Raw genomic sequence first — 12,536 nt, 5'->3', positions numbered from 1 at the left:
AGGTCACTCACATCCTGCGGTGGGCAGAGTGGCGTGTGCCGGCTCTGTTGGCTGTGTACATTCCGGGCATAGAAAACTGGCAAATGTACTACCTAAGTCCTCAGATACTGGACCAAGTGGAATGATCACTACATTCAGATGTATTTCGGCTCCTTTGCCTAAGGTAGGGAATGCCAGGCTTCTCTTCTGGATCTCCTGGCTTCTCGACTCAATCAGAAGGTACAGTGGTTTGTGGCCAGGTCAAAGGATCCCTGGGCGGATGCGGCAGATGCGTTGGTGGCTCCATAGGGGCATTATCGTCTGATTTATGCTTTTCCCCCATTCAAACTTCTACCATGTCTGCTTCGCAGAGTGGAGGCCGAGGGGATTCTGGTAATTCTGATTGCCCCAGATTGGCCTTGACATCCTTGGTATGCCGACATAGTACGAATGGTGGCGGATGTTCCTTGGCGGCTGCCAATGCGAGAGGACCTTCTGTCGCAAGGTCCAATACTTCATCCTGCTTTACTGTCACTGGCTTTAACTGCATGGCTGTTGAAAGACAGGTGCTAAGGGACCGAGGTCTGTTGGGTTCGGTAATATCCACTATGTATGAAGTCATTTTCTCGGAAGATTTATCTGTGAGGAGATGGGGTGGCGTCCATGTACATATTCATTTTCCAGGATCCTGCTGTTTTTGCAGCAAAGGGGCAGATATCAGATTTGTCTGTCCTTTTTCAGCATCCCTTGGTGACTCATTCATTGGTGAGTACTCTTGTTCAGGGGGTTCGACGTGAAGCCCCTCCGGTTCATCCACCGCTACCTCTGTGGCATTTGAATCTGGTGCTTTCGGTGCTTCAGAAACCGCCATTTGAAAACATTAGGGAGATTCCTTTATTGACACTCTCTCAGAAAGTAGTCTTTCTAGTGGCCATTACATCTGCCAGGAGGGTTTCTGAGTTGGCGGCCTTGTCTTGCAAGTCTCCCTACTTGATCCTCCACAAGGATAAAGCGGTGCTGCATCCGCAGCCTTTGTTTCTTCCAAAGGTTGTTTCATCTAAATGAGGACATTGTGCTTCCGTCCTTATGTCTTCAGCCTACCCACCGCAAAGAGGTGGCTTCGCATTCCTTGGACGTAGTCCGGGCTCTGTGGGTATATCTGTCTGCTACGGCTCCTTTTCGGAGGTCGCTGTTTGTATCGATGGCTGGTCCGAAGAAGGGACTGGCTGTCTAATCGGCCACCATCTCTCAGTAGATCAGACAGATTGCAGTTCAGGCTTATGCCATAAGGGGACGGGTGCCTCCCTTTCCTGTCACGGCGCATTCAGCCAGGGCAATTGGTGCCTCTTGGGCTTTCTGACATCAAACATCCCAGGTGTTTAGGCGGCAGCCTGGTCATCCGTTCACACTTTCACTAAATTTTACAAGGTTAATGTGGGCGTATCTTTGGATGCTTGCTTTGGCCGCAAGGTTTTGCAGGCGGCTGTTTAAGGTTGCAACTCCTCCGTTGAGGAGCTCTGGTTGTTATGGGTGGAATTATTGTTGTTTGCTGTTCCCACCCCTCGTTTTCTTTGACACTGCTTGGGGACGTCTCTAAGGTCAAGAAGAGCTGCTGTGTCCGTCAATGAACGATAGAGAAAATAAATAGGATTTTTGTACTCACCGTAAAATCCTTTTCTCTGAAGTTCATTGACGGGCACAGAACCCCCCTCCTATTTATGTTTGTACTGCTTTGGACAAACTGAGCTGCTAAATGCAGTGCGAAGGTTTATAGCCAGTAGGACCGCCTCCTGGGTGGTACTGTGCAAGTGTTGCTATTTTTAACACTTTCTGCCTAGTCCTCTCCTAAAGGGGCAATATAACCCTAAGGTCAGTAAGAGTTGCTGTGTCCGTCAATGAATTTCAGAGAAAAGGATTTTACGGTGAGTACAAAAATCCTATTTTTTTGTGGAACAGGGAGTGGTCAACCATATCAAAGGCAGCAGAGAGGTCCAGGAGTAAAGCTGGCCATAGATGGATCGAAATTCGTCCAAATCAGAATATACCTGCCGAAATTCGATCCATCTATGGGCAGGCTGGTTGCACAGGAGTTGATCTCTTGGTTGACTCCGATACAACCAGTCTACTGGAAAATGTTTGCTTGATCAGTGTCGCCGGCTATAGCTCTCTCCCTACTGTCAGAATACAATAGCTCCACAGGAGGGGTTCCCCCATCCACCCTAAATGCACAGTAGCAGCGTTTGGGCACAGTTGCTGCGATTGATGGCACAGTTGCTGCAATTGAGGGTACAGTGGCAGCATTTGTTGGGCACAGTAGCAGTGTTTGGGGCTGCGATTGATGGCACAGTGGCTGCATTTGATGATTTTTTTTCTAAAATTTTTTGCACCCTCAAAAATTTTGAGCACCAGCCGCCACTGTTTAGATGTATGTATGCACATTTTATGTATGTGCGTTTTATGTATGCGCGCTTAATCCTGCCCCCCTCCCCATATTACAGCTTGGCGATTTTCAAAAAAAAAAAAACTCCTGCTCTCAGCTCCTCAGGACCGGTGCGGTGTCAGCACCGATCCTGGTGAAAAAAAAACCAATAAAAAAAAACGATTTGCTGAAAATTTGAATCGATTTGACCTCTCAACTCGATTCAGGATTCAAAACGATTTTTTCCCCAGCCCTACCCCATATGTGTACAATCAGAACAGTTTTTTTTTTCTTGCTTGTTCAAAGTAGCAACAAAAAAAAAATGCTGGTCCTCTGAAAAGCGATCTGTGCTCAGATTGCTTTTCAGAGGCATTTGACAGCCGGTAAAGAGGCAATATGTTGCCTCCTGACCACCTGTTTTAATCCCTTAATGTGATTGTAAAGGTTTGCTTTTTTTTTTTTTTTTTTTTTTATAACAAACATGTTATACTTATCTTCACTGTGCAGCTCCTTTTGCACAGTGGCCCCCGAACTTCATCTTCTGGAGTCCCTCTGCGGCTCTCGTGGCTCCTCCTCTTATCAGATAACCCCCTAGGAGAAGCGATCTCCCGGGAGGGGTTACCTTGCAGGCACCCCCGACGCCCGCGTCATTGGATTTGATTAACAGCAGCGGGAGCCAATGGCTGAGCTGCTATCAATATATCCAATCAGGAGCAGAGAACCCCCGGGCAAAGGAAGAAAGCATCTCCACCTAGTGAATTTCCAGGGCTCATTAAAACGGGGGGTGGGGGGGGGTGGGTGGCTGGGGTTCCGGTGACTGCCAGGTGTTTTTTCACCTTAATGCATAGGATGCATGAGGGTTTACAACCCGTTTAAATGCATCATCACTATGCTGAAACTGCATGAAATGCACACAGTTGCAGAGTGGTTGCAGTGCAGCCCCATTCACCTAGGGATGTACTTAAAGGCTGCTCTGACTGGTTGAGATTGAGAAACACCGACATTGAGGAACCCATCTCTCTATTTTCCTCCTGCAGCCGCTGAACGCCTGTGGCAGGGAGAGGTGGAGAAGCGGCGGGAAATGGAGAAATTGTTTCCTTTACACGCAGCCACCCACTTGCAACCAGGCCCTGTTGTTCCACCACCAAGCTCGGAGTAAAGGGCCCTGCCAGGGGGGCCCTTCATTGTTTCTTGCATTGGGGCCCTGAAGGTTCTAGTTACGCCACTGCCTGCCATTGATATCAGTAGGAGAACTAGTGCCCTGTCATTGATATCAGTGGGAGGACTCTGCCTTATCATTGATATCAGTGGGATGACTCGTGCCCTATCATTGACATCAGTGGGAGGACTAGTGCCCTATCATTGACATCAGTGGGAGGACTAGTGCCCTATCATTGACATCAGTGGGAGGACTAGTGCCCTATCATTGACATCAGTGGGAGGACTAGTGCCCTATCATTGACATCAGTGGGAGGACTAGTGCCCTATCATTGACATCAGTGGGAGGACTCGTGCCCTATCATTGATATCAGTGGGAGAACTAGCACTCCATCTCTAGTTTCAGTATAAATATAGCGCCTCATATCAGTGGAAGAAATAGCGTCCCAAGGGCCGGATAACGACTAACAGAGGGCCACATTCGGCCCTAGGGCCACAGTTTGGAGACAACTGTTTTAGAGTGTTGGGGAAGATGCCAGAAGAGAGGGAAAGATTAATGTTATGAGTTAGAGAGCATATATAACAGAACCAGAGGGTGACAGAAAAAAAAAATGCAGATGACAAAGTGAGAAAAGAAGGCGTTAAATTGGTTTTTACTACAGGCAAGCCTATAATTAGGCTTGCCTGTAGCTACACTGGATAGCTCCTAAACCTGCATGGTTTAGGAGATATCCCTGTATTTGCATGTGCCGACATAATCGGCACATGCACACTTAAGCAAACGTGCCGTTGCTTCAGTTAGATTGTGCCGTTACTCGCGGCTCCCGCACGCATGCACAGGAGTGACGTCATTGTGGCTCCAGTCAATCACAGCACCGGAGCCTCGATACCCAGAAGTAACCCCCAAAAGCCAGAGAATGAGGACCACTGCGGGGGCTTCGATCTCAGGTAAATAATCAGAGGCCGTCCCGATTCGGGATTTTGCCTTCTTGTCCAGGGAGATCGGGAATGTTTGCTTTTGCAGTAGCTGGCCCAACAAAATGGCCACCGGCAGCGCCGCTAGATCGTTCCCCTTGTGTTCAGTGGAGAGGGGAGGGGGTTCAATCCGTGCAGCCAATGAATCGGCTTCTCTCTTCACAATTCTGAAGCCAGGGTTAGCTGCATGGATTGGCCCCTCCCCTCTCCACTGAACACACGGTGCCGCTCGTGGAGTTTTTGCTCTGTTCTCTCTTGTCTCTCTCAGTGTAAAGCCTAAGCAGTGATGTAACTGTAATGTACAGGGGGGGTTACCTATGTACAGGGGGGGTTAACTATGTACAGGGGGGTTACTATGTACGGGGGGGGTAACTATTTACAGGGGAGGTAATTATGCACAGGGGGTTAACTATGCACAGGGGGGAAACTATGCACTGGGGGGTTACTATGTACGGGGGGTAACAATGCACAGGGGTTACTATGTACAGGGGGGTAACTATGCACAGGGGGGTTAACTAAGGGGAGATGGGTAACTATGTACGGTATGTACGGGGGGGTAACTATGTACAGGGGGGTAACTATGGCTCTGCCTGGGACACTGATGTAAGGACTGAGGCTGGGAACACTGGTGTAAGGACTGACTCTGCTGGGGGCAACTGATGCAATGACAGACTCTGCTGGGGGCACCTGATACAAGGACAGACTCTGCTGGGGGCACCTGATGTAAGGAGGGACTTTGCTAGGGGCACCAGATGCAAGGAGGGACTCTGCTGGGGGCACCTGATGCAAGGAGGGACTCAGCTGGGGGCATCTGATACAAGGACAGACTCTGCTGGGGGCACCTGATGCAAGGACGGACTCTGCTGGGGGCACCTGATGCAAGGACGGACTCTGCTGGGGGCACCTGATGCAAGGACAGACTCTGCTAAGGGCACCTGATGCAAGGACGGACTCTGTTGGTGGCAGGAGACATGGCAGGTGACACGCTCAGGGATCTCACTGATTGGGCATTATGGTGAGTTGAATGATTTAATTCTATATTACAATGTAATAATACAAATAATGCGCTTCAATCATCCTGCCACCATAACAACCATGGATGATTGAAGCGCCAACACCAGGTGTTTGAAGTATCTTTATCTGCTGGTTGTTAAACTTTCTAGAATACACATATTTCTTTTGTGGTGTAGGATCTGGGCCTGCTGTCCCTCCATCCGTCATTCATCTCATACTCTGACCACGCCCCCTTTGAGCCAAGCCCACTCAAGCCACGCCCAGTATTTCACATAAACCACCCCTATTTCTCAGCGTTCGTTTTATTTTTCATATGCCACGTACACAAATGCATGCCCCGCCTCCTAATTATAATAAGTTATAAAAAGTGTCCCTAAAAATGTTTCTACAGTGTTGGCAAATATGTAGTTACCCACAGTGACCAATTAGATTTCATCTTTTATGCTCTGGAAAATGAAACAACATTCACTTTTCTTTCAGAAAATAAATGAATATTAATATGTAGAACAAACCTAGGGAAATTCTCTCAGCCTTTCTTGTGATTGTATGTAGACAGTGCACAGTAATAGCCGCATCATTTGCGGTGTACACAGTCCAGTCAGCGTGCCAGCCACCCACTCACAGTTCCAACTTCCGCCAGCCAACACACGGCGTCACTGCACTAGCTCGAAGACACCAGTAGTAGACAGTCTGGGAAGCTCCTCCCCTAGGGGGTTCGGAAACAAATTAGGACAGGGGCTGACTGACGTCCCAACCTCACAACCCCATTAGCAATGCCACCCATTAACCCCTCCCAATTCATATTCCTATCCAATCATCGCGCAAGCTTCCTGACAGCGGAGAAAGCGATTAGAGCGGTGCTCTAAAATGCAGTTAGTGGCATTGAAAACTTCAGCCAATCGGCGCCCTGTTCGGGGGTGCGGCGGAACGTTGATTGGCCCTGGTGGGTGGGGTCTGTCATTGGCAGCTGGGTGCTGAGAGTCTGGTAGGGAGTGAGTGGCCGCCCGAGGCTCGCAGCCCCCCGGCCTATGGACCTATGGAGCTCGAGAACATAGTAGCCAACACCGTGCTGCTGAAAGCCAGGGAAGGTGAGTGTGTGCGGGGGGTGCAGGGGGGCTCGGGAAACTTCTATGGGGCTGACTAAGTGACAGGCGAGACTCCTATTGTATGTGTATGAGTGGCAATGTCAGCATAGGTGCCTGCCTGCACAGGCAATACTAGGATCATCATACAGGATCACCAGGCTGATGGGGGGTGATGGGGGTGAAGGTGCAGAGGTGATCAGTGACAATGTGATGGCAGATGATCAGTGTCATTGCATTGGTGTTCTGCTGGATCTTCTTCCTTCATCACTCTATATCTGCGACTGGGGACATCTCATTAAACACATCACAAGGATTCACTATTAGGGATGAGACAAGTGATTTGGGCCAAATTCATCTCACACAAAGTTTGCAGAGGGGACACACCATTCTTCTTGTGGGGGGGGAAATAAAACTTTTTTTTTTATATTATTTTTTATCTTTTAGAGTATGTTTGTGTGGGTATATTTAGGGTAGTTTAGTTTATTTACTATTGTTGTGGGGTTTGTTCTGTATTTTGAGTGTTTTGTTTTTTTAAATTTTATTTTTATTTTTTGTTATCTTTTAGAGGATGTTTGTGTGGGTGTATTTAGGGTAGTGTTGTTTATTTAATATTGTTGGGGGCTTTGTTTTGTATTTGATTGTTGTGTGTTTGTGTTTATTGATATATATATTTTTTTCTTTTATATGATGTTTTGTGTGGGTGTATTTTGGGTAGTTTATTTTATATTTTTGTCGGTTTTGTTCTGTATTTTGATTGTTGTGTGTTTTTTTTTTTTTTTTTTTTCTCTTTTGGAGTGGGTGTATTTAGGGTAGTGTTCTTTATTTAATATTGCTGTGGGTTTGGTTTTGTATTTGGTGTGTGTGTTTGTTTGTTTTTTAAAGATAAAATAAAAAAAATTCTGAAATATTGAGACTTATGGCCAGTACATACGATCTGAAAATCGTATGACAGATCATCAGATTTTTTTTTATTTTTTTTTTTATTTTTATTTTTTGCATGCTAGGGAAGAAAATTCTTGTACGAATAAAAAATGTAAAGTGTTGTAGTGTATTTCTATTGTATTTTCGGAAGACAAGTGTGCTGATTAACCACCTCAATATAGGGCACTTATACTCCCTTCCTGCCCAGGCCATTTTTCAGCTTTCAGCGCTCTCACACTTTTGAATGACAATTGCGTGGACGTGCTACATGGTAACCATGTGGAATTGTCTTCACACAAATAGAGCTTTCCTTTGGTGGTATTTAATCACTCCTAGGATTTTTTACTAAAAAAAAAAATGACTAAAAATTCTTAGTTTCTGTAGGTAAATTTTGTAAATAAGTAATGGGCGCTGATGAGGTGGCACTGATGAGGGGACACTGATGAGAAGGCATGAAAACGCAGCACTTATGGGCACTAATGGGTGGCACAGATAGGCGGCATTGATGGGCAGCAGTGATGTGCATTAGTGGGCAGCACTGATAGCCAGCAATGACTGGCATCGCTAATGGCCTCAGATTGGTGGCAATTGTGGGCACTGGTTGGCAGTGGTGGGCCCCTTTATTGTGCCCTGATTACATGCCTAGCTGTCCACTGATTGGCACTCCTCACACTCTCAGTGTGAGGCGAGGAGCGCAGATTACCGGCATCTCTGTGTTTCCATCTGATTGGACACAGCCGATCACATGGTTAAAAAGCCGTGGCTCTTTACACAGATCAGGGGCGCACGAGAGCGGTCATTCTGGTAAGCCGTCTTATGACGTCACCCAGAACGAGAAATGCACTGCACTGCCCAGCTGTCATTTGAAGGTAGGCGGGCGGCAAGTGGTTAAACGAAAATTGTATGATCTGGTATTGTACGAGACATTGTCGTGTTTGCTCGATCAGATAATACCGGATGAACTGTTGTCATCTGCTCTCGAAAAGCTCTGTACTAAGGATCCGATTATTATACGATCGCTTCGAAAGCGTTATTTTCCGTCCGATTTTTGGATCGGGTGTATGGTCCATAACGATGGGTGTTTTTGGTGGCACAAGAACAGGTAAAAGAAGCTACTTTAAAGTGACGCTAAACTCTTAATAAAATAAATGAAACACGTCTAAATATAAGTAGACTGTACAGAGGGTAACATAAGTATTGAACACCTCACCATTTTTCTAGGGAAATATATTTCTAAAGGTGCTATTGACCTGAAATTTTCACTACATGTCGGTAACAACTAGAGATGGGCTCGGGCGTATTTGAAATCCCTCTTGCCCGATCCCGCCAGGAAGCTGACTCTGCACATCACTAATAATAGGCATGGAGACATTTCCCGGCCCGCAGCTGCACCGATCAGACAATGTCTCTGCCTGTGATTAGCGCTGTACAGTGTCAGCTTTCTGGTGGGATTGGGCAGGTGGGATTTCAAACGTGCCTGAGCCCATCTCTAGTAACAATTAAGGATGAGCTCAGGCGTGTTCACAACCCGCAAGTGTAGAGCCCACCAGGAAGTCAGCACCGCACAATGCTAATCACAGGCAGTGAGACATTTCTTGATCTCTGCAGCTGCGGGCCGGGAAATGTCTCACTGCCTGTGATTAGTGCTGCACGGTGCCGACTTCCTGGCGGGCTCTGTACGTTCGGGTTGCGAACACGCCTGAGCTTATCCTTAGTAACAACCCATGCAATCCATATATACAAATAAGTTCAGAAATGAAATTCTGTGTAATAAAATGGAATGGCACAGGGAAAAGTATTGAACACGCTAACTGAAATGTATTTAATACTTGGTACAAAATCCTTTGTTAATGATGACAGCTTCAAGACTCCTCCTGTACTGAGAAACTAGTCCAATGCATTGCTCAAGTGTGATTTTGGCCCATTCTTCCACACAGTCTTCAAATCTTGAAGGTTCCGTGGGCCTCTTCTATGAACTCTGATCTTTAGTTCTTTCCATAGAATTTTTATTGGATTCAAGTCATGTAATTACCTGGACCATTCTAGCAGCTTTATTTTCTTTCTTTGAAACCAATTGAGAGTTTCCTTGGCTTTGTGTTTGGGATCATTGTCTTGCTGAAATGTCCACCCTTGTTTCATCATCATCATCATCATCATCATCACCCTGGTAGATGGCAGTGGATTTTTATCAAGAATGTCTTGTTACATTTTTCTATTCATCCTTCCTTGAATGACATGAAGTTTGCCAGAACTGTATGCTGAAAAACAACCCCACACCATGTTTCCACCTCCAAACTTCACTGTTAGTATGGGGGTGTTTTTGGGATGATGTTGCAGTGCCATTTGATCTCCAAACATGGCGTGTATAATGGCATCCAAAGAGTTTGACTCACATGGTGGTTGCGTGCATTACTTATTGTTTTCTTTGAAACAATTGTACCTGCTAATTCCAGGTCTTCCTGAAGCTCTCCACAAGTGGTCCTTGGCTCTTGGACAACTCTCCTGAGATCTATCTATCAAGAGATCTCTATCTCTCTCGATAGATAGAACGATCTCAGCAGAGTTGTCCAAGAGCCAAGGACCACTTGTGGAGAGCTTCAGGAAGACCGGGAATTTTTTTTTATTTTTTTTTTATCTTTTGTCAGAAATCTTGCGAGGAACATCTGGTTGTGGCCGGTTTATGGTGAAATTATGTTCTTTCCACTTCCAGATTATGGCTCCAACTACACTCGCAGGAACATTCAGAAGTTTAGAAATCCTTCTGTAACCAATGCCATCAGTATGTTTTGCAACAATAAGGTGGCGAAGGTCTTGAGAGAGCTCTTTGCTTTTACCCATCATGGGATGTTTCTTGTGTGACATCTTGGTCTCGTGACCCCCCCCCCTTTTTTTTTTTTTTTTTTTTTTTTCTTATATATTACTTTCTTCCTTTTTTGTTTTGTCTCTCAAATGCAAGATTTGTTTCTACAATTCTCTGATTTTCTTTGCTGGGGTGGCTGTTTCTTCCTCATCCCCCTTTCCCGTGTATGTGAATGTAGCCACCCTGTCTTGCTTGCTTCTGAGAGAGACTACACGCCTACCTATCTATACACTGGGGGGCGCAAACCTCAGGGAGAATCTAGGAATCTTGGATGATAGGCTCAGCAATGCCAAGCTGCTGCTAACAAAGCAAACAGAATATTGACATGCATTAAAAAGGGATTAATGCCAGAGATAAAACGATAATTCTCCTGCTCTACAAGACTCTGGTCCAGTCGCACCTGGAATATTTTGTCCAGTTCAGGGCACCAGTCCTCAGGAAGGATGTACTGGAAATGGAGCGAGTCCAGAGAAGGGCAACTAAGCTAATAAAGGGTCTGAAGGATATTAGTTATGAGGAAAGATTGTGAGCTCTGAACTATTAGCTAAGCATCTGAACATCTGTAACATACAGGGATATACAAGGTAATACTGACCTATAATTGCACATAGGTTGGACTTGTCTTCTTTATTTATTTATTTTTATCCTCTCCTACTATTTAACCAGATGCATTTAGTTCTATGGGAATTGTTCTACACATAGAGGAGCATAGCGTGTGGCCATAAATACCAGCTCTGCTCACTCTACACTAGTGGCTGTGAAATGCATCACTGGAGGATAAGGAGCATGCACAGGACAAAAACATTGCCTGAAAACAATTGTAGGAGAGATGTAAAAATAAAAAAAAGCAGTCAGATGTTTTGCCACATAGTAAAACGGCTGTCACCGCAGAAATACACAGGAAGCAATTCTGTCCCTTTGCCACTGCGACACAGACTAGCGCTGCACTAAAATGCAGACATGCTCCATTTTATCGCAGGACATTGGCCTGAATCGCACTGCCAGGCATTGTAGTGTATGAAGTGTATGTTTTGTACACTTCAAATAAAGCTCATACAAAACAAAAGAGAGGGAACAGTGGGATGCGATAAATCTTGTACCACACTGCCCCTAGTGCAGCTGGCAGCGCAGAGCTACCGGAGCAGTGGGAGGTAAGTACATCGGGGAGAGCGGAGGCATCCTGTTAGGTCACCTTTACAGATTTTATGTAAACGTGAACTTACACTTTAAAGCGGTATTAAACCAAGAAACAGAAATGTATTAGATGCGGGGGGGGGGGGGGGGGGGCTCCACTCTGGATGAAGAGGCAACAGAGACATCTTTGGACAGTAGCATTGTCAGTCTGGCAGGAGGGGAGTGTTAGATGGACCAGCAGATTTAGATATACTAACAAATTGAAGCTACTCCAGCTAACACTGCAGGTACCCAAGCAGTTAGAAAAACATATTTTTTTTTTTTTTTTCTTTTGAGATAAAAGCTTTACATAACTAAAAGCGGATCATTGTAAGTACCTCTATCAGCGGTAACTGGTTTGTCTCATCCTTGTAATTGCAACATCTGCAGGACAGCTTATTCTATTGAAAATAAAAACTCAGACTTACTGGCTGGATCACCAGGTGAAAAATAAAAGAAAACAAGTCTAAATAAAAACGAATGCAGCCAACACATCTTAGAATTGGAAAGCTGCACAATAAATGTTTGCTTTTGGGTTTAATACAGCTTTAACCTCGGGCCAAGTCTACGTTTTGCAAACAAATAATAAATGCACCCACATTGATTAATAATGTTGTAGTGCTGATTGTCTCTCTGTTGTACTTTTTGTTTTGTATTTGTGTACGAAACCAATAAAAAGTAAAAAAATAAAATAAAAAATAAAAGTAATTATGGTCATTGCAGCATGCTAAGCATTACAGCTGCAATCAGTGCAATGCTCTGGCTCCTGCGGACTAAGACCCCTTTCACACTGTGCCGCCCATAGCGTCGGTGGTAAAACGCTGCTATATTTAGAGAGTTTTACCGTCGGATTTGCAGCGCATTTCGCCCTCTAGCGGGTCATTTTTAACCCCTCGCTAGCGGCCGAGAAAAGGTTAAAACCGCCCACAATGCAGCGTTTTGCCGGCGGTAT

General features: G+C 45.5%; 1 protein-coding gene across 1 annotated transcript in view; it reads left to right on the top strand.

The window, feature by feature from the left end:
* The first annotated feature begins 6,480 nt into the window (after positions 1-6,480).
* GRK6 (G protein-coupled receptor kinase 6) overlaps positions 6,481-12,536 on the top strand; it is a 78,547-nt gene continuing 72,491 nt past the window's right edge. The window contains exon 1 of the mRNA XM_077472548.1: positions 6,481-6,633. Within this exon, the coding sequence (XP_077328674.1) occupies positions 6,582-6,633 (52 nt within the window). The 5' untranslated portion in view covers positions 6,481-6,581. The remainder of the gene's footprint in view (positions 6,634-12,536) is intronic.

The sequence above is a fragment of the Lithobates pipiens genome, unplaced genomic scaffold (genome assembly GCF_037356315.1).
Source record: "Lithobates pipiens isolate NorthernLeopardFrog02 unplaced genomic scaffold, aLitPip1_a1.2 Scaffold_8, whole genome shotgun sequence".
NCBI classification, from domain to species: domain Eukaryota; kingdom Metazoa; phylum Chordata; class Amphibia; order Anura; family Ranidae; genus Lithobates; species Lithobates pipiens.
Note: the sequence above shows the minus strand (reverse complement) of the source record. Positions and strands in the feature narration are given on the sequence as shown.